The sequence below is a fragment of the Passer domesticus genome, chromosome 4, assembly GCF_036417665.1.
Source record: "Passer domesticus isolate bPasDom1 chromosome 4, bPasDom1.hap1, whole genome shotgun sequence".
In the NCBI taxonomy this organism is placed as follows: Eukaryota; Metazoa; Chordata; class Aves; order Passeriformes; family Passeridae; genus Passer; species Passer domesticus.
Window position 1 is genome coordinate 45,408,358 of NC_087477.1, and position 27,755 is coordinate 45,436,112.

At 41.8% G+C, this 27,755-nt stretch overlaps 2 protein-coding genes across 4 annotated transcripts; one reads left to right on the forward strand and one right to left on the reverse strand.

Moving 5' to 3' along the window:
* Window positions 1-1,150: 1,150 nt before the first annotated feature.
* APELA (apelin receptor early endogenous ligand) lies at window positions 1,151-6,886 on the forward strand. The gene is made up of 3 exons (XM_064417605.1): window positions 1,151-1,793; window positions 2,221-2,317; window positions 4,543-6,886. Exons 1-2 carry the CDS (start codon window positions 1,718-1,720, stop codon window positions 2,307-2,309), a joined length of 165 nt encoding a protein of 54 aa, XP_064273675.1. The 5' UTR covers window positions 1,151-1,717; the 3' UTR covers window positions 2,310-2,317; window positions 4,543-6,886.
* A 3,013-nt stretch (window positions 6,887-9,899) lies between these two features.
* Window positions 9,900-27,520, reverse strand: TMEM192 (transmembrane protein 192). 3 transcript variants are annotated; one of them, XM_064417603.1, is made up of 6 exons: window positions 27,312-27,520; window positions 24,002-24,148; window positions 19,714-19,978; window positions 17,638-17,772; window positions 13,827-13,929; window positions 9,900-11,515 (listed from the first exon to the last, which is right to left on the reverse strand). In XM_064417603.1, the coding sequence occupies exons 1-6, from the start codon at window positions 27,483-27,485 to the stop codon at window positions 11,392-11,394; spliced, it is 948 nt and encodes a 315-aa protein (XP_064273673.1). In that variant the 5' UTR covers window positions 27,486-27,520; the 3' UTR covers window positions 9,900-11,391. The 3 variants fall into 3 exon arrangements, with proteins under 3 accessions (XP_064273673.1, XP_064273672.1, XP_064273674.1); XM_064417602.1 differs by lacking the exon at window positions 27,312-27,520 and adding an exon at window positions 26,903-27,139; XM_064417604.1 differs by lacking the exon at window positions 27,312-27,520 and adding an exon at window positions 26,953-27,106.
* Window positions 27,521-27,755: the final 235 nt, after the last annotated feature.

The following is a 27,755-nucleotide window of genomic DNA, read 5'->3' on the forward strand; positions in this document are numbered from 1 at the left end:
TAGTAGCAAAAATATGTTTTAAAAGTTCACTTTAAAGGCCAGAAATCACAAAGAGAAAACTTAATGACCACCAAGCTGTAAAGAAGAACACTGGAATGTGTCTCCTGGTTATAACAGGCAAATCTGATCAACCAGCAAAGGATTTTCCTTTTGTTTTCCTGTTTTGTCTGAGACACCTTCCTCAGCAGTCTTTTAAAACAATATTTAGTAACTATTTCCTCCATGTATTGAAGCTGTAATTTGTCTTTTAATTGATACGGGCATACTCTACCTAGACAAATTAGGCAACCAAGTAATGATGTATAACTCTTCCAGGAGAGAGTAGCAGGTACTATTGAGTTAAATAGGTTTTTAAAATGGGAAAGCCCTTGATAAGGGAAAGCAATACAGGGGTGACTGAATTAAAACAAAACAGAACAACCAACAACAACAAAAAAAAGCACCAACCCCCCCGCCAAAAAAAACAACCAAAACTAAAAAAAAAACAAACCAAAACAAACTAACTATATATTCCACTCTTTTAGGAAATAGACAAATAACAACTTTATTCAATTTTCAATAACAGTTACCTAGTAATAATAGTAGTGCCTCACTTATATAGAAATGTACTCTTTCCTGCATGTTTTAGAACCGAAATTTTTCCCAGAAAGGAACATTTTTTTTTTCCCAAATAACTAGGTACTATCTCATCACAAGAAATCAGGTGGTTGGAAAAAAGAAAAGGATCAGGGGAATTTCAATTGATGCCAGTAATTCACTGGATTTCAAAGCCATCAGTGCTGCTCCCAAATTCCGCAGGTTTTGCCTTTTTTCTCTTCTGCCTTGGGTATCTGCACCAGTTGGTTTCAGAGGTTTGTTAAAGCCAGCTCTCATCATAACCAAGTGTAAATATAATGCAATGTACAGGTGGATGTCCCACCCGAAACTGCTGGCCACAAACCGGCACTGCTGGAACAGATATATCTATTTTACCCTACACGGTAAAAAACAAAACAAAACAACCTCACAAATTAATTCCTGAATATTCCGATCCTTTAAAAATAGTTGACGGTACAAAAGACACCCATTAGCCTTAAGCACTGCCAGTTTCACTTTGAATGGCCACAGCTTGGCAGGTAGTTGGGAGAAGAGAGAAGGCATTTGAGCTGGGACAAGGGCCGTGCTTGGGGGGCTTCCCTGCCCCCGCTTTCGGGAGGGGGAACAAAGGTCGGGGGGGCACTTCCTGCCCCTGCCATTGCTGGCTGCATGTGGGACCAATATGGGCAATGCAAACCTTAAACAGTTGCAAATGGGGGAGGGAACATCGGGGCTTGTTTTACATATGTTTTTTTCCTGGCCGGGTTGAATTTAAAGTGGAGCGGCCGCATTGTTCGAGAGGCTCCTTGCCCCTACGCATTGACAGGAGCTGCTGTTTACACGGGCTTTTCATTCCTGCGCTGTTTGCTTATGGAAAATAAGGGGGAGTGACAGAAAAAGAGAGAAAGGGAGAGGGGAAGAGAGCGGGGCCGGGAGCCTCGGCCCTGCCTGGCCATTGCCCCGCGCGGAGGCGGCTGGCCCTGCCTGCCCGGCCCGGCCCTGGCACGTGAGCGGCGCGGGCTGCCGGCCCCTCACGGCCCCTCACGGCCCCGCGGGCGGCGGTGCGTGCCTTTGCCCGCCGGCACACACACGAACTCACTTACACACACCCCCAGAGCGCGCCTCCGCCTTGACTGCAGACATGAGGCTCCAGCTGCTGCTTTGGGTCGTGCTTGTGCTCCTGGCGAGCCTCCTCCCAGCCGACGGACAGCGGCCAGGTAGGCGATGCCTCAGCGTGATGCTCGTGCCGGGGCGGGAGCCGGGCATTCGTGCCGGCCCTGGGCACCTCGGGCGCGTCCGTCTGACCGCGTCCAGCACGCGGTGTGTGCCCTCGGCACGAGTTTGGACCTGGCGCATCCATCTGTGCGCTTCATCCCTACTTCTAGCGGCAGCGGGAGAGGATGCTTCGCCTCTCCCAGGAGTCCGGCAACTTTGGGGGAGGCGGGGGGTTGGTGGGGGGAGAGGAACAGGGATAAATTGGGACGCAAGGTGGGCAACTGTTGCAGACTTGCTACCGGGAAAGACCGGCGGCGCGGGAGGGCACGGGCACCAGGGAGCACCGGGGCCGGCCCAGCTGGGGAGAGGCACTACCGGCGGCCCCTCTCACGCCTCGCTTCCCTCCTCCCTCCCTCTCTCTGTCCGCAGCCAGCCTGGCGCTGCGCAGGAAGCTCCACCGGCACGGCTGCTCGCACCGGCGCTGCATGCCGCTCCACTCCAGGGTGCCCTTCCCCTGAGCGGCCAGGTAAATCCGCGCGTGGGGCCGCAGCGAGCGCCTCTGGCAATTGGCTCCTGCCCTTGGAGCAGCGCGCGGGGCACGGCTGCGCCCGGGCTCCCCTGGTCTGCTTTGGGAACGGGGCTCTGGAGCTGCGCGCGGCGGGCCGGGCGCTGTCCCGGGGCTGGGCCGCGGGTCCCGCCGGACGCTGCAGCTTTCTCCCCCTTCCAGGCCACCCCGCCTGCCAAATGCCTTCTTGAGGCAGTGAAAAACAACTGAGCCCGCTGGTGGGGCCGAACGCTGCCTTCCGAGGCTGTTGGCAAGGCTGCGGGGCAGAGTGTCGCTAGTGCAAGGGCTGGGAAAAGCGGCGCTTGCAGAGGATGCTCGGGGCTGCCAGCGATGACACTTCCCCCGTGTGGGATGCAGGGCGAAGCCGCCTCACTCTGCCCGTCAGTAACATGAAGGTAGCAGCACTCAATCCACTTCAAAGGGGACTGTAATTCTTAATCACTGTCAGCAAAAGACCTTCAGCTTCTTGGATGAAAGGCTATACAAGTGCAAAACATTAATGCTTTATAGCTGATGAGGGCAGATACATTCAAACACTAAGTGACCGCAGGAGCACACAGGTAGCATATGCTAATGGGCAGGCATCAAAAGGAAACCAGGCTCTCTTTGCAATTTAAGAATGAATAAAACATGCAGTCAGTAGTTTTGCATCCCTCATTATATATTAAAATAATGTTGTAGCCCCAGGCATATCAGCATCTTAAATAAATGGTGGCAGAATCTGTATTCTGGAGCCAAAATGTTTTGATTTACTATGTGGTTAACAGTGAAAAGGAGTCTAAAGTAAAACTTTTAACAACCCTATACCAAGCATCTTGCCAGTGCATAAACTGCCTTGGTGAAAAGAACCAACACCACTCGCAAAACTGCCATGCAAAAGGGTACCATTCCACTCTGTAGTGCTGGCCCATAAACACCTGGAATGTGCATATGGGATGGCAAACTGCAAGTTTGTGAGGTTGAAAAAAAGATTGCCATATCTTAAAGTGAATCTCAGATGGGCTGCAATACTGAGTGGCAGAATTGAGATGCAAGTAGAAAGGACATGCCAGAAGGATGCTTTACTACTGAATGCCATGTCTCCTCACTGCTACATTTAAACAAGAGACAGATTAAATCATACTCCATCATCAGTTTAAGCTTGAAACTAAAAAGATAAGCAATTGGATTGATTCACTCAGCAGGCAGAGACTGAATGGAGAGGGACAGAGGAATTTAGACCCAGTGGCTTTGTGATTCAATTGTGAATTATCTGTTTCAGTTCCTAAGAAGAGAACATTTAACCCCCTTCCATTCAGCATCCATGTCTGGAAATTGTGTAGAAGGCACCTACACTTTCTGTAAAGTGCTCTGAAGCCTCATATAATGGATGCATTTTGCTTGAGACTGCAGTAGCTGCATATACCCCCCATATTCTGTGGGGAATTCCTTTCCTCACGGAATATGAAGATAAAAGGTACTTTCAGGGTTATCTCCTTTTCTTTGGGGAGCTGATTTCTTGTAATAAAAGTCAATGACCAAACAAAACAGTGTACTTACTAATTCTCAGTAAATGTTGTAGACATGTAGCTAAAGATCCTTCTGCTTTATAAAACTGTTTAGAACTCAGTAAACCTCTACCAGGGCGTAAGGGGAGACAGGCACCTGAACTAACTCTCTTAACTTCAGTCATTGTGGGTGCTATCCTTTATCTTAAGTAGGATTTACCACCTACATTTACATTCCCTTCCAGTTTTAGTCCAAATTCAGCAAATATTTACATGCCTGGGTTGCTTGACTCACATGAGTAATCTTATTGATCTCAGTGGAGTTGTACATATGGATAGAGCCATTTGCAGATGCAAACAGGATGCGCCCTTAAGCCTGAATTTCAACTAGCGGTTGGAAACTAAAATGAGCATAGCAGCTTCTTGCAGCATTTGGAATGAGAAGATTGAATTTGATTTTTCATTAGTTCCATACACAAAACACAGGACAAAAAAAATGGCAGAAAGTTTTATATTAGCAGCCTTCTTGCTTTTGTCTTTTTTCCTCCAACTTTGTAGCTGAAATTTCCAAATTAAGAAATATTATAATAAATAATATTATTCTGTTAATAAATAATAGATTCTATTTTATATGAGACTTATTTAGACTACTAAATTTCTCATTAATATTTATCTCATTTTCTTCTTTTTTTCCCCCAGCCACTTCATTCTGGACTTTCCAGTGTTTTAAAGGAGCAACAGTTAAACTGATAAGAGAAGTTTGTCAGAAGTCCAGATCAACAACAGCTGACCTGACAGCCACCACAGTGCCACCTTCAGCAGTCCTGTCTGTCACATTCTACTGGGCCTGGACCTGGCCCCTGTCTCACACCCTGAGAAGTGGTGGGGGCTGAAGTGTGGTGATGGGGGATGTACATGAACTTACCTGGTGGGATCATTCCCTGCAAATTGTTTGGCTCTCACAGTGACTAGTGAAAGTCAAAGATCAAATCAAACATCAGGTAGATTTTGATCTGAGCTAGATTTCTGGTGGCAGTAAGAAGGAAGGATCTGTCCAAGGGCACTCTTGATGGTATATTCAGACTGAGTGAAATTGAAAGTACTGTTGACTACTCAGTTCAGGCTGATGAAATAGTATCAGACTCCAGTATGGAATTCTGAAAGTCCATTTTTTGTTTATGCTTTTATATATTAATAATATATACATATATGTTTTAACATCTAACATCTTTATAGAATTACCTTAATAAAAACATAGAATGCATTACTCTAATAGCACCAAAGCCAGCACCACACTAGTGGTCCCACTGGCTTCATGTATAGTAAGCATAGTAAGAGTTTACAATATAAGAAAGCAAAGAGAGTGTTATCCCTCATTGTGTAGATAGAGAATTGAAGCACACAGAGATAAGAGATTAGCCAAGGGTCATGCCAAACTGATAACTCAGATCTCTCAAGCCGGGCCTTAAGGTCAAGCCCATCCTCCTGTCTAATGAGCTGTTACTGCAAAGCCTATCATTTGTTTTCTTAAAGTGGGCTGCCAAACCAGACAGTTAAACATGCTTGAAAATTCAGTACTACAGAGCTATTTGCTTAATAGTAGTTTTCCTAAAATACCAGCTACAGTATTATAAATAGAGCATAAAAATAGACCATTGAAAAGAATCCTTTGTTTGGTCAGCCCTAGTGTTACATAGCACTCTATTCCTGTAATTTAAATGAATGGGATATTTGAACATGGCACTACAATGAATGAAGACTTCAAACAGAAAACAGGCTGTTCTTTTCAGCACTGGAGGTCAAGAATACATTGAGCTTTTAGTCTGAGTTTTGGTCTTAAAAATACGTGCTTCACATCTGCCTTTTATATCAGCAGAAATTACCTACCTACATACAAAGGAAAACGTGATAGCCCTTTCATTAGCATAACCAAAACAACCTGAAAATAAAATTACCCAAATTTTTAACTCATTGCACTAGACTTTAAATGCCAACATTTTTTACAAAATATATAAAGACGATCAAAGAACAGAAGTGTTGAGGTTTAAATCTGGTATTAAATTTTTTTAACTTACAACACATAGTTTCTAATAATTGAAAGAACAACAATCAAAAAAACTGGATAGTTGAAACTTTCTAATCAGTGTGTATATGTAACCCCTTATCTCTAAGAACTTGAAACTTTATTTGAATTAATACTGGCAGAGTTTAATAGGAGTTACAAATTTTTCTCCATGAAAAAAAAAATTAAAATGTAACTTCAGACCCAGTTCTGGAGTTGTGTAAAACCATCATAAAAAGATGGTCAAACTTATCTAAACCAACAAGCAGTCCTGCAGGTAAACGTTTGGAATCTTGAAAAAAAAAAAAGCAGTTTCCCAAAGAAGCATTCTACCACTTACATATATTTCAAAAATTATTTATTGAACTTGGCTTTGATATGTATCCTTGGCTAACTCTGTTTAGAACTACAGGTAAAGAGTGTGGGAAAGCAAGAGAGGTGAAGAGTAACTATTTAACAATTATGTCTTATGAATGAGTATATGGATCTATTGTGGCACTGGATCTTTTATATAACCACAATTATTCAATTAACTTTGATAAAATGGTAAAAAATACATAATGCATCTATCAAATAGCTATAAATGCATGTTCCTTCACAAAGGTAAAAATAAAATAGCACCCTAGGAAGCCCCCTATCAATCTACAAAATTATTCTAAATATCTGTTTTTAAAGGCATTCTGATACCATCAGATCTGCTTTGAAAAAAGGCATTAATTGTGAGCTTCAATAGATATGTTTATCAACTAGCTGGTTGATTGTATATTTTGTAAAAAGACAGTATGCATTTCAAATAATATCTTATTTGAAATAAATTTTGTACACTCCTCAAAGTTTGTATTCTTCAGCTGTCAAAGGCAATGCATCTAAAGAAAATTGAGAAGTTGACTATTGTCCCTGTGGATTCATATAAGAGTTAGTGTTTGAAAATTTTTTACTCAATTTCTGACACAAATAAATGATAGCTAATAATGGAAAAAATTTCCTGACATCTTCTGTCCTTCTAAAAATGCAAAATTCTGATTCAAGTCAGATTTGCATTTGACTTTGTTGAAACTATCTGTTTCCATTTGATGTGCAAAACATAAGGCTCATGGTAAGAATGGCTTTGTGTGATTACAGTGTGACCACATCTATAAATTTGAATAATTTGGACACAGTCCTGCAACAGCCAAACTGACTGAGCTCTCCCTGTGCATGTACCAGTGTACATTTGAAGGCAGCTTGCACAAGTACAAATTGCTGTCAAAGTCAGAATTGATGTTTGCACGGATGGAATCTAGCAAGGTATGATCCCAAGATAGATTAAGACCTCAAGTTCTGGAAGGCAAAATGTGAGTTTCTAAAACATTGAGTTAACTCCTTGTCTTGTACTTAGTTGTAATATGGGAAAAACGAAAACATAATTTGAAAGTACATTTCATTAAGTCCTGTAACAGCAGGTCAGCAGGAAACGGAGGTAAATGCAAGGCTTTGGTGAGAAACAACAGTTTAGCGTGTTCCCAAAGGATAATAAACAATTCACCTCTTCCCTTTCCAGTATGGAAAAAAGGAAATTATAGGAGAATAAAGACTGGAAATATTTCCCTTACGCCACATACACATGCTATAAATATCTGTGTCGACACAAAGCCAAATTTTGCTAAAGGTCACAAAATATTTAAATTTACATCAATCAGGAGAAACATTAGTATGGCAAAGAAGTTTCAAATGTTGACTATCAGAGTACAATTAGCCAACTGATGTCTCACTACTTGCTCTTCTACTGGCCTCTCTCTTCTAGAGATCAGCTGCAAAATATTTGTGCCAAGCAGGAAACACTCCAACAGCACAAACAGGGCAACATGGCTTTTAGAAAGAAAGCCTAACTCATTTCAGGGCTGAAGCTGCTTTTCCATGTCTCCAGTTACCTGTTCAGACTGTTTTCTGCCCAGGTCTGTGGTCCTTGCTGCAACCTTGTTTTTTAGATTAAGGACTTCCCGTAGAGCAAGCCTGCTTAACTCCATCTTAGTTACTTACATGTTAGTATAGAACCTTAAAGCAGGAAAACACTGTTAAAATCTTTTACAATGAGTGATTTCCCTCATGGAGTGAAATACTGAAGTGTCTATACAGAATATCCAGTACGAGCAATTCAGAAAGACAAAACAGAAATACTGACTGAGAGTTTTCCCTCATGTAAGATGTGCATTCACAAGAGATCACATCTTGTCTTTCCGGTGTACAGAATATTTAGCACAGTTCAGCATTTAATCTAAAAATTATTAAAACCTCACAATGTGAACATTTTTCAGGCAACCCAACATATTCCTTAGGTGGCACAAAATACTTATTTTCTTAGACCTAAAAACCATATATATTGGTTTTCTAGACATAAAAAGCTACTGGTGTAGCACTGAATAATAAAAAAGAGGATAAAACAATGATACATTATTTTAATTTTTATTTTAAGGTACAATTTAAGCATATATTAGGAAACATTTCTTCACTTTTGTTATCTTCCTGCTGCGCCAGTTACAATCAGGTAGCTCTTACCAAGACCTGCAAATACAGATTGATTTCAGCAGCTGTGGTTACATAGGGTATCACTTCAGCTGTTCAGAATAACAGCTTTGTGGGCTTGCCACACCTCACCAGAGCAGGGCTGTGTTGGTGGTTAGCAAAATACTACTCTGCAGCAGAGCGCATGCAAACCCGTGCTCACAAAGCAGCACCTTTTGCCCCCCTGAAACTTGGACCCAATGCTCCAGTGCTTACTGCGTGCACAGCACACCATGGATTTCACTTCAGAGAGTACAACCCATGGGCAGGTGCTGGCACTGCAGGGACAGGCACCCAGGCTGCCACACTGGGCACGGACAGTACTGGCCACCCCAGCACCCAACCTTGCAGCAGCAGAGAGGCATCTGATAAACAGGATACAGCAGAAGCAGAACAATTAGGAGTCATTGTTCAATTTAGCACTGTGGATGTCAGACACAGCAAGGTCACAGCTGAGCTTCATCTCCCTTGCACAGCAGCAGCCATTCAGCCCTTCCACGTGGCCTGTGAAGCAGCTGATTGCACACAGGCCCCTGAGCACCTGCAGTGAGCTCGGCCACGGGCAGGGTGGTGACCAGGAGGAGGCAGGTGCCCGCAGAACCAGAACACAGGTTCTGGTGGCCAGGTCCACAGAGCCCAGAAACACCATGCCATGCACTGGGGCAGGCAGCACAGGGGAACCTGGGGTTGGGGAATACTTCTGCCTCCAAACAAGGCTGGCCTTGGCCCATCTGCTGCAGACAAGGGGCCTGGGTCTGTCACACACAGCAGCAGCTCCTACTTGACAATTCACTGCAGCTCTACCATGGCCAGTGGTTCAAGTGTTCAGAGTGAGTACTACAGATAACTAGCTTCCAGCTGGAGCCCATACAAATGTTAAAAGCCTCCACCCTGCCCAAAGAAAAAGCTTAAAAAGACACTGAGAAAACAAGACCTAGTTGGGAGTATGATAAAGATATAAAACTGGGGCAAGGGGTGGGTGGTTGTTATCATTTGTTATCACTTGTGTACTTAGGAAAGGTAACATTTAAAGGGCAGAAGATGTACATGTGTGCACACAGAAAGCTATACTTGCCTTTTTTTCCAGTCACCATGTTCCACAGAAAGCAACACCACTGGTTAATCCAAGGTTTACCTTGAGCAGTCAGAGATAAGAGGAAGGTTTGAGTAATGACCTCAAAACACGGGAAAGCCATTCTGCCTCATTCTGCTATGCAGCATCCTTCTCAATGCTGGAAAGAAATACAAGTGGCAGAGAAGTCTGAAGCATGATGGAAAGACACATTATCCAGAAAGGGGAATAAAGCTAAACTTAAAGCTTCAAAACAAGTGAACAGCTATCCTTGTTTGGCTAGTTTTAAGTGCCAACACTGCTGTAAGAACTTCAGCATAACAGAAAAATCTGCAGGTTGCTTGTTGGAACCATCTGTACATGAGCTTGGAAATAACAGAATTCACACTCTTCTTGGTTGCATTTATTGTGCATGGATTTCACAGTCACATTTTACTGGTTTTCATAGAAATTATATAAATTGACATAGAGAGTCACATCAAAACCTGAGTTCTAAAAACAAGTAACTTTATTCCATACATGTATACTATAAAATTCTGGCTGCATTTTCAAGAAACAACAGCTAAGGAGAACAGTCTAATGTTGGATAGCAGCAAGGCCTCCAATATTTATTTTGCTCTGAATGAGACAACCCCCATATTTTTTGCACACTAAACTGTCTAGGTACTTCTAAAGTTGTGCCCTAACACCAAAGTAGGATGAATTAATTTTCCTTTCTTATATTCAACTACAAGACCATTCCTCTTAAGAGTCTTCTTCCCAGTTTTGATTAGTGATTACCCTATCCCAGAGAGGTATTGGCTTCTAAAATAATTCTTTGTCTACATTGGTAGACAAAATAGTACCCAGAACAAAATGTTTCTTTCACCAGCCTTAATTCACCATAAATTAAAACCAAGAATTCTTGTTTCTTCAACTTCTAAAAGACCTTCCTGTCTTCTGCTGCTTTCCACTTCCCCACATACACCACTTCAACTTTTGAATCAAGATGCTGACTTTCTTGAAGGGCCAAAGTGAAGAGCAAGTATGTAACAAGCATTTTTGACAACATCTTTAAAAGCATTCAACACAAGTTAGTTACCAGATCAATGGAAAAGCTCATGCTCAAGTATTTTTGCTTTGTTAGTTCAGTTGGCAGACTAGGAGTCCTGTTACTAACACAAACTCCTGGTAATGGGATAGTAATAAGGATCCCTCTTAAGAGCTTTAAAGCCAGAATTCTGAACAATTGCTTATCACGGCATGGTTTTTGTACCACAAACTTGTATGTGAGATTTACAGTTTTAGGCCACCCACCACTTTTTTATAATCCCAAATTGGATGCCAAATTTCTCCACTTACCTGACAAAGGAGAAAAGGAGACATCTAGAAAACAAGTACCTGTATTGGATTACTGAAGTAATCCACCTCTATCCCTGGAAGTAAAGGGAATCAGTGACAGAACACATCTAATCTCAGCTTCAGAAATAGAATATATATATATCCCTTGGAAAGTCAGATTTTTCTACAGAACAAATTTGTATTCCAGAAATATAAAATACTTTGGTAGCCTGAAGCTTAATGGTTACACAGCAGTACAAAATAATAGCAACAACTGGGCAAAGTTAAACCATTAACTCAGGTCCAACTTTAACTGATGAGGAATTAAAAATCCTTGAAGCTGCAGAACTTTTTTTCAGGACTGAGGATTTGAAGAGAGCCAGAGTGTCCAGTTGTAATAGGTTTATAGTTTATGCACAGCTTATCCTTCCAGCTTAACTTGCATTTCAAAACGTGAAAGATGATTGAAGAGTCACATCTGTACAAGCCAGTCTGGATATTACATTACTTCACGTTCTCCTCCAGAGCTCTTGCAGGAGTTTCCCAAATGCTGTTAGGTTTTGATTTGCTGAGATGTTAACGCCAACAGTCTCTTGCTGAGCAGTGCATTGTGTCGCTGGAGATACTCTATCACATCTCCTTGCTTCTCAACTATCTCTTCTAAACTGGAATTTTCCCTTGAGTAACAAAAGTAAATATGGGTTTCAGTAAAAGACAGCAGCCTTCTAATATGTGAAATATCAGAGCTAATTAACACATACTTAAACAGTTGTTTATTTTAGTTTCACTTTTCCTGGGATCGACTAATTTTTGAGAGAAGAGGCAATCTACAACACCTATATGTGTAACTCTATTTTGCACGAGAATGTAGAAAGGATTTCATGCCATGTATATAGAACTGAGTTAGATATATCCTGCTAGACAGTTACAGAGTGCGGATCTTACTGTTTAAGAAACCAAGACAGACAATATGCTAGAATTGTAGCAACAAATGTGGAACCCTTCCCACACACATTAGGAAGCTTGTTTTGAGCAGGCATAATATCTTTCAGCTGTGGGAGACCATAAGTTTTTCCATCGTAAAGATAGAAATTGATTAACCTGGAGTAGCATACATTATATGCTACTATATACAGCAATATCTGTCACACACCATGACAGCATCAGCACCAAAAAGTTGTGCTACTTCTACGATCTCCTGTACAACTACCCTCCCCCCTTAAAATATATCCAGTTTTCAGATGTCTCTCATTTTAATTTCAATAGTAACACTGAAACATTTAAATAAAGCTCACTTAATTGAGCGAAAAAAAGTACAGAATTTTGTCAAATCTAATTAGGAATTTTTAAGATACAGCAAGATGAAATACCAATTCCTGAGTGTAGTCTACGCTTTTGTTACACATTATTTCTTCTCAGCTGACTTGGGAATCTGCCCTCTTAGTACACTTGTGAGCATCTTAGTGCTGAGAAAGTTGTTCCTCAGCCTTACAGCATTTTGTAGAGGAACACTGCCCATTTCATAGTTCTTAGAAAGTGTTGAGAAGGATATTGAGTGAAAAAAAGCTTAGGTCCAATTAAAAACCCACTGCAGATAAACTGGGGAAAGTACAGAACACAAATTTTGTAAACAGAAAACTTGCAACCTTTACCAGTAAAGTGCACTAGCAACTTAAGGCTCCCAATCAGTAGCTTAGGTTGCAGAGGTTATGATATTCAAAAAACATTCTTATACCAAGGTCAACTGAAGGGCTGACAGGATTCACTTTTCAATAGATGTTAACTCCCAAGGGAACGAGAGTCAGAGTTGTATAGAGCTAAATTAAAATAACGGTTTTCCAATCAGTTCTCACAGGAAGTTTGCACTCTTTAATCAAAAATGAGCAGAGTTTTTTCCTTAGCTGGTCATTGTTGCAGACACATTCCCTGGGCATTTGAGAATTTCTCAGGGGAGAATATGAATGAGAAAGAAATGAGGTCCACCATACAATCACCATGGTTTTTATATCAAAATGGAAGTCAGACATGGTATCAAAATTCAAGACAATTCTAAATCCTTCCTGTATCCTGGACATCTACTTCCAACTTCCATAAAAGCATGTGCATGCTGCATTTGTGATACCAGGGAAAGTCCCAAAGTATTAGTCATTTCTCATTAGTCAACCTTTCATGAAGGCAGCACATATAGAAGCAAGTCATACTGTATTAGAAAATCTCTAATTCTTCTACAGAAATCCATGACATTTTCAATTACTAGTTTATATTAAGTCATACCAGACTGATTTCAGCAACTGAAAAATGACTGAGCAGTTGGCAGGTACACAAAGAACAAATGAAAAATAAGCCTCAGTGCCTGGGACAGTTTCGGTTACTCTTGGACAGCTTCTACTCTCACTGAGACCTTCCTTACTCCTTAAGTGCCCACCACACCTTAAAAGTTCCTTCCCAAACTCAAAATAGATTCCAAACCAATTGCTAGAATCTCATGTCCAACTGCTGGCACAGAACTGAGAGCTGCTCAGTTTTCTTCTTTGTCTATCAACTGCCCAAAATATATCTCCTTCCCTGAAAAAACTAGCTAAAGCAGCTAGGCTTCTGTAGGCTTGCTTTAAGTAACAGTTTAAGACAACACTCTCTCTCCTTAAACCTAATATAAAATTAACTAAACCAGATTAAGCACAACTATTTAGATTAAAGATTCATGTAACCAGCCATAAATGGTCAAATCACCTCCATCCTTATGTTGGAGGATTTCTGTATCATAGTAAATTGTCATTTACTATGGAGAAACTACAAGACTGCTGCATCTCATCTGTGCATCTAAAATGGGAGGCTTATACACAGTTCCTTCAGAGCTGTTATTCCCACCTCTGGTTTAGCTGACAGGTTTAAGATTGCATGGAAGTCTACAGGAAATCAAGCAATTCCATTCATGCTACCTATATACCATGGCTGAACACAGCACAGAAATGAATACAGAATTCTTACCTGAATCCAACTTCTGAGGTAATGTGACTAGGGTAGGCATACATCTTTTCTTCTTCAATTATGTCAGGTCTTGGCTTGGCACGATTGAAGTTGCTTATTCTCACTGTAAGAAAACTTTATAAATTACTTGGAAAGTGGAGGGGGGAAAAAAAGAAGCTTTTACACCAGAGTCCAAGTTATAAAAATCTGTAACAGATGATCCTAAGATTACCTTAGGATAGGACATGGAAAGACAAAGTAGAGAATGGGAAATGGGAAAGCAAAAGCAGACTTTAATGGGGAAGCTTGAACATACTGCTTAACATCTGCAAAGTTTAATCCGCCCCCTAAGAGAGGATGAAACCTTCGTTGCCTTTTACAGGGTACCAAGATTCACTCTCCCAAGTTCAGGCAAAATTAAGCTAAATGGCATAAAAATTTTTTAAGAAGTTTTGTACTGGTAGCTGGTTCAGAACTTCTAGCTTAAGCTCTTCAATAAATACTACTTTAACTACACCAGCTGCAGTGAAGCAGCAGCTTGTCTGCCTGCTCAGACGAGGGCAGACTTGCTACAGAAAGCCATTGTGAACCAAGCAGTCTTGGCTATCAAACCCAGAAGTCATTCCTGGGCACCTGTGAATAGAGTTTAAGGCTAAATTTAACAGATGTATGGGTGGGAAAATTTGTAGGCACCCTCTGCATTATTTCAAAAAGGAAGCTGAAAATATTTAAAGCCATTCAATGTCAGATCCTGATTCAGAGAAAATATCAAAATATCCAGAGTATGCATTTGGGACTCTACAGTTAGGGCTGCTTGTGAAACAATGCATCTAATGCCACAAAAAACATTACAGTGCAACTCTGTGAGAAATCCACACTACTGTAACAGAGGAGTGTCCTTACAAGTCAGTACAATGATGGGGTTTATTACAGGCCACCCTGCTAAAACAATGCTAAGACCCTCCAGAGATTAACTACGAGTTAGGCTCAAAGGTTAGTTATTTCTATGATGGTATTTCTCTACAAATAAAACCACAAAGGAATGGATGTGGAATTCTCAACATGTGTTGTTTGTGGGAATGTTGGTCTTTTATTCAAGTGATATTAGAAATATGTGAGAAAGTAATTAAATACATATATTTAGTAAGTCTTTAAAAGCTTTACTCCCTATCCTAGCAGTAAAAAACTTAGAATAGTAAGCTGACATTTAGAGCTGTCTGTATCGTACTTCATTCCATGCACTTTTACCTCACGTGAACGATTTATATATGTCAAGCCTATTATAGGTCAATCACAGCAATTCCTTGTAGATTTCTGAATCTCTGCCTCTGCATCCTACAGCTATATATACACACTGCTGCAAGGAGATAATTTTAAGGAAGGCAGCAGTCCTTCACAGGAAATTGTCTATCATACAATTGATAAACAGGTCCAACAAGCATGAGAAGTACCTAGAATTGCAGTCAGGTATTCCTGATTTGTGAGACAGTATTATTTAACAGAAAATAAGTCAGGTACATGAACCTTCTACAGATAAGCATTTATGTCTCATTCTCATAGTTAAATAATTACTTAACTGTGAAGAAACAGTATGTGAACTGGTGCTGCCTTCTCTCCAAAATTATACAAAACTAATACAAAAAAGGGTGGGTCAGTAGTTCTTAGTGTAAATTTACCTTGGTCTCCCCATTGTTGCTCAGCTGATACTATCTTAGCAGAATCTGCTAAGTGCTTGCCTTGAAGAGGGGAATTCTAAACCTTAGCAGAGGGCTGCCCTTAAAACTATTCCATTAAAGAAGCTTCATGCTTCCACCCAGTCACATACTCTGCTCTGGCTAAGAGAAAAAACCCATCTGAATGTCATTATTACTACAGATTCTCAGGGTATTTTCAAAATTCCCCAAATACATTTGTTTTGCCTCAGTACAGCCTTAATTCGATAGTAAAATGCTGAAAAACCTTAAAACCCACCACTACAGATAAAGACAGACATGCAAGCAGTCTCAGCTTATCTCAAGCACTGGGATGGAAAACAAGAGAACAAATTACACCACCCACTGGAAAAAGCAACTTAGGGTGACTGGAAGTCTTCCTCATCTTTCAGCAGGTGTAAAGTCACATAAAAATTAACCCTAGTTCTGTACACCAAGCTGTAGAGAATGAATTTTATGTTGATTTGAGTCTGCTCAACAGATAAGGTAGCTGTTGGTAGAAGACATTGCCTTACTCCTTCCTAGCAATACAACTCCTAACTCTTCTCCTTAGTTCCAAGATTCACTGGACCCTTCATCAAGCCTCTTTGAGCTGCAAAGCACAACAATGCACCCCACAACTTCCTTGTTTATGCATTTATTTATCAAGATTTTAGATAGTTTTGCCAAGTTTAAAAGGCAAGTGTTTTTATCAAGTCTTCATAAGTTACATCAAACCTAAAGCCTTACAAACCAACAGTCATAGCACAAACATGGTTAATGAATTTGAAGGTCACAGGAACTGGCACAAGTAAAAATCAGGAAACAATACCCTTTTGGTGACAAATAAGCAGAAAAATAGTTTTGAGAGTTCTTACAGAAGTACAAGCTCAGACCTTACTACTATGCAGGTCATCTTTCTTGCACTTATTCTTTTTGGCCAAGGTAAGAGTCATACAATGCAGCTCTTTGAGCTCCAGCAGGCCTCGGGGCTAGAAATAGCATTTCTCTGAAATTCCTGGCATACTATTAAAGTTTTACAATTTATCTCTTATTTCCCGAGTTTCCCAGGAAAGTAAGTATGCGTATGCAAAGAAGGGATGATCTCCAGCATTCTTGGAATAGTTTTCCAGGACTGCCATGATTGCATTCCCTCATCACCGCCTTTATTCTTTCAGAAGACAGTCAGTCTACTTGAGCCATGCTGGGCCATTGAGGGGAAAGCCTGACCAGCCTGCAGCACTCAGGCTTCTGCACACTTGTAAGACAAAGACACAGTTTAGGACTGGGACCTTATTTCTTGGTGCATTTTTGATGCTGTTGAAGGAGAGTCAGAATAGATTTTATTTCCTAGATAAACAAGCTACTTACCAGTATCTCTGTGTGCCATTGCATTACTATGAACACACCAAAGTTTTCTTTTAAGCATTTATCAGCATTTTAGATAGTTTTGCAAAGGTAAAGCCAAATGTTTTATCAAGTCTCATACGTTATGCCAAACCTAAAGCAGACAACCTTACAAACCAACAGTGATAGCACAAAGCAAAGCCTCACAGTTTTATAAAGCACTACAGTGTTTTGATATGATCACAGCTTCCAAAACCATCCATCTTTTAAATATTCATTGGAAGGAATCTTCCATTTTAGTGTCAAAGAGAAACTGAAGCCTTTGGGGTGGGACCAGGGAAAGAGGAAGAGACTGGAAAAGGCACAATCACACAATCAGGTATGCAAACCCCACATGTAAATCCCCGACACAGTTCTGACTAAGCCAGCTAGCTCTTACTGCTTCACAGCTTGTGGTGCATGCATTTGAGAAACACTGATAAACAGACAAACCTGTTCACGAGACAGTTTTTGAATTAATTAGGCATTTATTGCCACTTCACTGGATTAACAGCTTTAAGATAACATTGAGCTTTCATTTAGCAGCCCTTGGAACCAAATCAAGCCTGACAACCTTTCCCAATTTGTTTTGAATTTGCCTTAGTTCTCCTTCTACAAGCACAGAATAGTTTTGTATTTATAATGGCAGTTAAATGCCTTGGGGAACCACAAGTGAACTACTGTGAGGGCAAACAAACAGTTGAGTACCAGCTATAATGAATGTCACACAAGAAGGCTAAGCTTGCCTCTCTCACCTGTGTAAATCACTAAGCATGTCAGGGAACTGATCATCTCCAGGCTCAGGATTCCCAGGATAAGATACAGGTAAACTTTGCTGTGATCAGGAAAGGAATGCTGCACCGACAGAATCAAGAGCAGGGCTGTATTACCTAGAAAACAAATGTTATATTTTAAAGATTTATTAATTTTATTAGCTATTGAAAATTAACAAATGCTTTCTCATGCGTAGTATCTGCATAGGTTGCAACACTTCAGTAATGCTTTTCCATTTCATACCATGCTTGCCCCTTCAGCTAATTTCCTTAACATGCAAGCTTATACTTGCTGGTAGCAAAATGAGGTTTCATTTCAGGATATGCTTGTAATGGTAGACAATTAGGAGTTTTCTTATAGATTCTTCTGACTTAAAAAACAAGAGTGGAAGAAACACACTAGAAATACCTAAAATAGGTACATGGGCTTAAACTGTTTCTGGCTTTGTTGATGCTATTCTTCTTAGTCATTCTTTCAATTCCTAAGAGATCATGTAAGTCAGCTGAAAATGAGGGAGTATTTTCCTCAAGCAGTGGATTTAAAACATATTTAAATTAGGCTAACAGAGCAAAAAACAAAAAACCTTAACAGGTTCCTTTCAAAGCCTACTTACATAGGCTTCCACTTGCTATTATCTTAATACTTGAACATAACTGAAAATTTAATTGAAATTAGTACAATTAGTCAAGGAGAAAAAATACTGAGTTACAGGCCTGAAAATCTTTTCTAATACTGAGTGTGAAGTGTTTTCTTCCTTCCTGTAAAAATGTGTCAGATCAGTGTCTGGATAAAGAACTACATTTATAAAGACCATTAATGTAGCTAGGGAACTGTACTTCTCTTTCCTGCTGTGCCAGTCAAGTGAAGGAAGTGGTATCAGCAGTCATTACCATGGCAGGAAGCTTGCAGTAATGGAAGAACTACCTTCTGAACAACAGATGATCAAAATTCACCTGATTGCATCTGAACATTCACAAACGCCCAGAGTTTGTCTAGTAGGGGAGAAGTGGGCTCCATCTAAGACTGAAACCAGGGTAAAGGATTGCCAATTACACTGCAACAGGCAGAAATAATCCTTTTACGTGATTAAGCCTCCTGTGGTCTGCTTCTGTCACTGCACCCCAAACATTTCTACATCTTCAGAGCTCTATCTAGTGGCCAGAGCCTGAAGTGTTGCACATCTATCAAGCTGACTAGCTCTTTTAGAGACTGTGTGGAAAGAAAGCTAGATTCCTATATAGAACAGGACCATTTCACTTATTAACTCCGGTGAAAAAAAGGGATTTATTGACTCCAGGAGGGAGGTGGGATCATAAGAGGTAGAAACACTGCAGAAGCCATTGCTCTGCCCTTTTCTACTGCTATTTGTGGGAAAAATCCCCTTAAGTTAAATGGATTTCAGATTTTACAGTGACTTGTAGAAAAGCTTCATTAGTTAGGTGCACCAACGCTTTACAGCTAAACTTGGCAGAGATGTAACTTTAAAATATAGTTAAATCACTCCAATACGCCACCTTTTGTCCATAGAAAGTAGAGAAAGGCAGTCAGATATAGGGCTGAATGTTACACATCCTCAGTGAAGGTCAGAAAATTGGTTATTTCACTGAATTCAGACAGCTGTTGGGCAACAAGCAATTCATCTGTTTCTATGTGGATTGCTGAATTTGAAAAGAGAAGAGCAGCTTCCTGGAAGGACTAGCAGGCTTACCACATATCCAACCAGACAAATGAATATGCAAATCAAGATCACTAGCAGCCAAACACCAACCTTGCTGACTGAATACTCCATGGCTGAAGACTAAATGCTAATGACTAAATGTTTTACTCAACCTAGTCCTGAGCATTTTTGCACTAGAAACAGTTCCTTACAACCTGCATCTGGCGCACCAGAAAGATCAGTACAGAGGTTAATCTGACTAAAGGATCATTCGTAAGTGCTCACAGACAGGTTCTTAAAAGTTCATAATATAGAATACACAATGATATATAACCTGCTCAGTCTCTTATTGTGTCACAGTCTAAAGCTTTAGATGGAAGAAACCCCAAGTTCATGTCACCTGTGGCATGTATCAGCAGTGGCAGCCTTTTCAGATGCCTTGTTGATCGGTATATGGAGAAGTAACCTCTTCTTCTGACTCTGCTGTGGTGGTGCTGCGCATATCGTTCAAAACAGACATGCAGAACCCACAGAATTATTTTTGCAATTATTATGACAGTCTGCACTTTAAGCGGGTGAGTGTAGTTTCCAGGGCACTTATCTTGGTTTGGATTGGGGTAGGAACAAAACATAGCTGCTAAAAATGCTAGAACAACAAAAGCAACCTGGAAGAGAAAGGAAGAGTTTTAGAAAAATCTTTGAAGTCAACACTTAGCTATATATATGAAAAAAACCCTGAAACAAAACCAGGATTATGTAGTTAATTCATTATGCATTGCTTTCTGAATTGATTTTATTAGAGTTGATGTAACATATAAAACATTAGACACTTGTTACAGCCACTACATTTCACTCTGCTAAATAGTAAGACTGACTTCCAGGAGGGCAAGCAGTCTCCAGCAGAACAGAGCTGGTAATTGTCACCCTTCCCAGAATTTCTACTAAATCAATTCCACTGTTCCTTGAGTCTTCATAGTGAATTTATTTCATTTCTGGACCCTCCTTACTATGCCTTTTTACTTTAAAGAAAACTTAATTTATGCTCCTAGAAAAGAGAAACCACTTCTTTTTAGACTCATTCAATTACACTTAATGCTGCTCTGTGGGACAGGCTCTTATCAGTACACTCCATATTTCCTGAAACTGATATTTCCCGAAATTGACATTTCCTAAGTGAAAATCAATGCTTTCCTACAGCCACTGAAGATCATCTCCACATTGACTTTAGAAAAGTGAATCATCAGAGTAATTTAAAGTGAATTAGCACCGGGTAGGCATCTTTGCCAATTGGTAATCATTCCTTAGTAGTATATTTACCATCATATTTTTCCACTTTACCTTTTTACTTGTCAGAAAAACCAGACAGATTGTCAGTCTGAGTGCATATATAGTCAGACTGTACATATACTTATCCTTTCAGACCACTACCATTATGCCATAACTTTTCCTGTCTTCTAGACTCCTCTCCAAATTTCCAGCATCAGCAGCAAGCATCAGCAATCTCTTGGCCAATTAGCAAAGCTGTGCCTGCATATTGCCTGTAGTATATGTATACACATAGGGCTTTCTTAATATTTGTAGAGTTTTGTCACAGAAAATATTTTCTCTACTGTGTACATTCAGTGAACAAGAACAGTATTATACTTTCTCATCCTGGTTCATTCTACAGAACAGGAATATTTTTAAAACAGAACTGTAAAGAGAAACAACTCCCACCAATACAGAAATAAATTGAGAGCTACTAATATACAAAACACAAAGAAACCAATTTGTCTCAAGTCTAAAAATGAGTTCTAATACACTTAGCTTAAAAAAAGTGTCAGATGTTCTGCATGTCATAACTGACAGAAACAGCACATCAGAACTGAAGACAGAGGAAAGCACCCCATTTTTTTTTGCAGCCTTTGTTTCCACACTTAGTTCTATGAATATTTAACATCCCACTGCCTCCTTTCCACCCCCTTGAACTTTTATTTCCTGTTTTTATACTTTCTCAAGCAGCACTCTTCACAGAAATTAACTTTTCAGAACTACTTAATTACTTTTGAGATAAACTGCTCTTAGCTTGCTCAGGTTGTGACCAGAGTTAGGTAATTGGGAAGGGAGCAAGAAAGGGGAATAATTTTCACACAACTGTCAATACCTAAAAAAGACATTACAGAGGACAGATAGGATAGAAGGTGGAAGGAAAGGAACCCAAACCAAAATAGAAGTGTACCCCACATTATCCATAAAACCATTACTTCAAATACAAATTAAATACCATATTACCTTGAGATAGGTCAAGTTGCTAGGTTAAGCAGTGAAATAAGAGGCAGGTTTATCATTTGTTTAATCTATTATTTTACCACCTTCTTTTCTTATAAAGCTGTGAATAATTCAGCTATTTTATTTGATCTGTTTACTGTTAGGTTTGCCATTTTACAATACTGATACAATTAGTTCTACTCCTTCCAGGTGTTAGGAATATATTTCAGTAAAGAAAATGGCTATATTAAACTGATGCAAGCAGGACTGATCTAGCATTGCATCTCCACTAAACTACTACATAAGTCCACACAAGAGGAAACAGGAAGCTGGCATTTAGAGTGGTATTTATTAAATATGGTTTACTTGCATTGTTGGGCAGTTTAATAATAGGTGTTTCACCCCATGCATTTTTTTTACATACAAAAAGTTATTCTTATAAAGAGTAGTATTTAAGTTCAATTTTGTGTACGTGCACACACACAGAGGTTAAAGGAAAGAAAGGATTAATATAAGGACATTATTTCTAGCCTGTACACTTCACATTGCTCTCCAGCCTCCTGATGGGAAGCCCTCAGAAAAGGAAAGCTTGGCAAAAGGAAAGGCACTCAAAAATCCAGTCCTACCACAGTCCAGTACATCCTACCACTTTCCAGAATTGTATGTAACTAGGTAGCTGCATCACAGCAGCTATTTTGATGCCTAACTCCATTTCTTGGCACATGAAGGTGGAGAAGAAATACTCCAAGTTACATACAAATTGCTTCAGAGATGTATTACAGCTCTACCGCACAATCCTATGATGGCTTATCTTCCCCAGGACATTTATCCCTTTGGCAGATTGTGCATCAGAAGCTAACCTGGCCTCTCTTCACATTCCACAAGATTAATGCACATTTGCAGAAGCACAGGGGAAGGATATCCAATAAGCTTGTTTTGCCCACCCATCCTTTCAGTGAGAGAGACAGTGCCACTGAAGGTAGCAAGTATAATGCTATTTTGCCAACAGAAAAGGATACTTCTCCATTTTGCTCCAAGGACCAACTGGTCACTGAAGCAGGTTCAGCAACAACAAGACTTAACCTGTGAAAATGTGTTGTTGACAGATGCCACAGAAGTTTTCCCATTTCATCTAACCACACTTCTCTCCATTTGCAGGAAAGAAAAAGTGGGAGGACAACAGGCAGCAGTTTCATAGGATCTAGGTGACTTCACATTTGGCTGCATTAGTTATGGTAGGAGACAGCAAAGCCCCAAGGCTTGGCAGAAAATAGTCACTGCCCTGTTACCAATAGCACATTTCAAGTGCCTTCTATAAGGGAATGGCACAGAGTTCTTTTGGTAGGGGAAGGGAGAAGGCTGGGTACATGGTTTCTGTTGGGAATTGTGGTAGTCTACTCAGCAGAACAGCAGAGGTCTTTCCTAAGTCTACCTGACAGCCAGAGGAGCATTTCTGGATACTACTACAAGGGCCACAAAACAGCTACTCCTAAAATTAGAAGGCTAAAGAACATTGAACAACTGCCCAAAGAGGTTGGTATGTGCTTTTCAAGTCCTGGCAGAGAGCATGTTTTCAAGAACACTGGGCACTGCATTTTGTGTTTGAGATCTAATGAAGCTCTAAAACAGCTTGTGTCACTGGTACTATAGAATCATTTCCAATCTAGGTTGGAAAAGACCCTTAAGATCATCAAGTCCACCTTTTATTTAAAACTATCACATCCACCACTAACCCATGTCCCTAAAAGACATGAAAATGACATTTCAGCCAGATCTTGGGCTCTGAGCTCTTCAGCCTTCCTTCTTCATATCTGGTTGCTACATACTCACAAGCAACAACAAGCCTCTTCAGCTTATCAAGGAAAAACTCACTACTAGGCAGGACTCTCTCTCTGCTTCTGTCTGCCAGCCTCCATAAATGCCTAGATACTGTTCAGTATTTGTGCTTTTTGCTCTTAACTCCAGAAATGAGAGCAGGAAGTAACATTTGGATCACTTTCTTTCTCCTTCCACTAACATGCAACACCCCCTAAGCAAGTCCAGTTTTAATTGTTTAGCTAACCTCTCTCTGAAATTAGGTTTGCTCTCAGAAGGCACGGCACGAAAATTATCTCAGCCCTCTGTAACTAGCATAGCACTTCTATGGCAATAATATTATTTTTAAATTACATTTCCAACAGCATAGAAGAACTACTATTTAAAATGCTCTTCCTCTTAACAAGATGTATCATAGCACCAGCAACCAGAACAAGAAGGCAGAAAGTATTTGATAGCATATACACTATCAAAATTTATTGGCAAAGTGGACCTCACTGGTTTGGAAGAACAGCCAGTGTATGCAATTCAATATCATCAGAATTCTGTCAGATGAACAGTGGATTCTGAAGGATTCAGACAAGAGATAGCAAGTGTCTTAGGGAAATCATGCTTCTTAAACTTACATGTATTAGCAACAGGAAATTGGCAAGGAGAACTGCTGGGATAGCATGAAATCTTGGCCTCAGCTGGGAATGCAATGTATGAGACGAAATGAGTGGTGCATCCAGTAGAGGATCATCTTCCAAACTCTGTGTTATTTCCAAGGAGCCCTGGAACAGAAGGGGAAGGCAAACAATAGCAACAGATAAGCTCTAAAAGTAATGTACAAAGGTTTTAGAATTTCCTCTTAGCAAATCAAGCCTTGAGAAGGAAAACCTCCACTAGGTTCATATCTCCAGAAAGCTCTTAAATCTAGGTAAACTCTCATCACATCTTTATGTCCCTGAAGAATCCAACTTCCCAGTATCACACTGAGTCTTCAGGAACTTCAGTTTTTAAAATGTATTACAAATATCTGAGCTTCAATCCTAAGATGTCAGAAGCAGCAGTATATTTACGGGAAAAAGGCACAAAGTCTCTCTCACATGCTTTATACAGGTACTGCAAAACTCTTTGTTGTTCTTTCATTTGTCTGACTATAGCTGGAGGCAACAACAAAGTTGCAGTGTAACAGTTTTGAGTATTCAGCCTTTGATACTATTGACATGTTAAAACACCTGCAGCAGTAACTAGAGCTGAACTCAGGCAGCAAAGAAGCAGCAGCTCACAGAGAAGGCGCTACCAAGTGCGGAGCAAGATATTCTCTACCTACACCAGAGAGAGTGCAGCCTGCCCATGTCATGTTGGAGCCAAGGGCTAGCTCTTTGACTTCACATTCAGCTCAAATGTAGTGTCTCTTACTAAGCAGAAGGTAAAACTAAGTATGGGTGGAGGGAAAAACTTTGGACAAGGAACCCGCCCCACAGTTATGCATCCCTGCTCCTTTCAGGCCAGGACAAAGTCATTCAATACGTATTAAGTGGAACACACACAAGGCACTACGATGGCCAAAACTGCTAGAGTTTCTCCCTTAGCATCCTGTTACGTCCCTTGCCTCAGAAGAGAAAACAGCTCAAGATTTCCACTCAAGTCTTGACTGCTGTTCTTCATGATACCAACCATAGCCCAGAACAAGACAAGGGCAGACTTCATCCCACTCCAGGCTTCTGGCTACTCAGATGTGCCAGGTTTCACCAGGCTATTTACTGATTTATAAACTGAGGACTTCTCTTTGCCATGAGAAAAAGCAGCACAAGCCTCAACACAAATGAAACATGCCATCCTTCTACACACTAACACAGGAAGAGAGGGATTACACCTAGGTTTAGATCTCATGTCAATGAGGACAATGTAGATTGTCTCCCCAGTGTTATTTCACCTGCAGACAACTACCTACAGTGAAGGAAATAGTAATCAGGAGTTATTTCAGTCAACAACCAGTTTTATTTTAGAACTGTGAACACTACACTTGCCCTACCACAGAGGAGTGTGAACAGACCAGCCTCAGCTATTTGATACCTTTTAGTTAGCCCAGTCATTGACTGAAAATGACCCTTACTGAAACACCTGACTGGTAAAATGACCTTTTACTGCACACCTAAATGTTTACAAATGGCACTCTTCTTGTGACTGATATAAAATCTAGAACCATGAAAGCAAAGATGCCCTCTAGCCCTCCTTCGCCCATTTTCAAAGGCCAGGTGTAGTTTAAGCTCTGAGAGCAAGGACCAACACTCCAGCAGCCAAGGCATCTCACCTAATTACACATCAGTAAAAAATTAGTTACTGTGAGGGTGGAGAGACATTGAACAGTTGCCTGGTGAAGCTGCAGATGCCCCATTCCTGGAAGTGTTCAAGGCCAGGCTGGCTGGGGTTTTGAGCAAGCTGGTCTAGTGGAAGGTGTTCCTGCCCATGGTAGGGGGGGGTTGGAAATAGATCTTTAAAGGACCTTCAACCCAAACCATTCTATGATCACAGAATCAGTAGTGGGGTTAACAGCTCACATCTCCCACAAACCCAGCAATTCTTCCTAGGACAATATCCTTTGTCTCATGGGACTAAATTATTCACCATTTCTGCATTTCACCATTCCCTCATTTCCATGAGGGATCAGGGCACTCGACTGGCTACAGTCCATCTTTGTATCCTAAAATACAGCTAGTATTAGGAAGCACTAGATTACATAATATCTTCAAATAGATTTTATTACAGACAACATGGAGAGGAGGGGAATTAAAGCATGGGACATGATGTTCCCATGCAGTCAATTTGACATAAAGAAAAGCCAGTAAGCGTCCTTCCTAACTGGAGCAAACATGGGTTTCATTGCATTAAGATGAGCCAAAGCCACAACTGTCAAAAGCCAAGATGCCTTAAATCCAGACTTGCTTGGCACTTCTGCTGAGCACAGTTTAAAGCTTTAGCCTCCTGGCTCCCTGATCCACTTCCAGCATGTGATCGCTTCCACAGCAGCCCAGCGGCAGCACAAGGAGGAGGGCAGGCAGGAACAAGCCACAGCCAGCAAGCCTTGCCCACGCAGGCTTCCAGCTGGGGCGGGGAGAAACATTCAAACAAACACAGAAACGCCGCGGTCATGCCAGCGAGCAGCACATAATCCAGAGATGGCACAGACAGGATCCGCCTGTGGAAAAATAACCCAGAAAACCTGAAGGAGCCACACGAGCAGCCCCGATTAGAGGCTAATAACCTCGATTAAAAACAAGCCCAGGCCCAAATGCCTCGGGGATATTTCAAGCCCGGCTGGGGAGGGGCAGGGCGGGGAGCGAGGGGCCGCGGCGGCCTCCTCACTTCGCAGGCGGCCCCTGGGGACGCGCCTGGGCCGCCGGGCGCCCCCGGAAGGAACAGATAAAGCCTCGGGCGCCCGGGACGGAAAACAGCCAGGAAGAGGCGGAAGGAAGAGACGGCACGGAACATGAGGCGCTCGCCCGGCGGCGCCCACCCTCAGCGGCAGCCCGGCCGCTCACCCGGGCGGGGTCCCCGCGGCCGCGGCCCCGCTCCCGCCCGCCGCGCTCACGTTGTCCAGATCCTGCCGCCGCCTCCCCGCCGTCAGCGCCATCGCCGCCTCCCACCACAGCCGCCCGGGCGGCGTTTAATGGGCACCCCCGGCACGGCCCTGCCGCCCTGGGCCGGCCACGGGCAGCGCCGCCGCCCCGCCCCGCCCCGCCAGCAGCGCCCACGGCCGCCATTGGGCCCGCGCCGCGCCAGCGCCGCCCCGGGGCGCGGCCCTGCCGGCGGAGGGGCCGGGGCCGGGGCCGGGGCCGGGTCTGGGTGTGGTGCACCCGTCCCGCCGCCCCGGCACAGGTCTGTACCCCCAGCCCGCCCTGGGGTGCCGCGCTGCCCCGTGGCCCTGCTCGGTGCAGTTCTCTCGGCTACCCGCGGCTGAATTCCAGACGGAGCCCACTTCCAGCAGCTCCGGGCTGGTGTCCCTGCGGGGCCGTGGCTCGGGAGGCAGCGCTGGGAGGGGAGAGTACCCCAGATGGTTGGCCAAAGTGTGGGTAAAGGCAGCGTAGGGTTGGTGTCGGCTTGCGGTGCAGAGTGTTTTCTCATCTCCAGCGGGTCTTGCGGCAAGCATGGCGTCTATGCAGCTAGTTACTGTTTCCAGTGGATCTGGTTGTCCCTTCAGATCACGAAAAGTTTTAGCATTCATGAGGCACTTTATACATTTTCTAAGATATTTCTAGCCCTGTTGTATATTTTGGGAAGAAACACGTGTGCTTAGTAATTTAATTTTCTAACCCTTTATGATCACACTGAAACAAACTGTGGCCACTGACAGTGTCCAGACTGCTCCCTTATGGATCTCTGTCTTATTGACAT

Coding starts and splice junctions, on each gene's coding strand:
- APELA (XM_064417605.1), top strand. CDS start 1,718: ATGAGGCTCCAGCTGCTGCTTTGGGTCGTGCTTGTGCTCCTGGCGAGC. Junction 1,794..2,220: donor AGCCGACGGACAGCGGCCAG/GTAGGCGATGCC, acceptor CTCTGTCCGCAG/CCAGCCTGGCGCTGCGCAGG.
- TMEM192 (XM_064417602.1), bottom strand. CDS start 27,124: ATGGCGGCCGTGGGCGCTGCTGGCGGGGCGGGGCGGGGCGGCGGCGCT. Junction 19,979..24,001: donor ATTTCCTGTTGCTAATACAT/GTAAGTTTAAGA, acceptor TTTCTCTTCCAG/GTTGCTTTTGTTGTTCTAGC. Junction 11,516..13,826: donor ACCTCAGAAGTTGGATTCAG/GTAAGAATTCTG, acceptor TTGTTACTCAAG/GGAAAATTCCAGTTTAGAAG.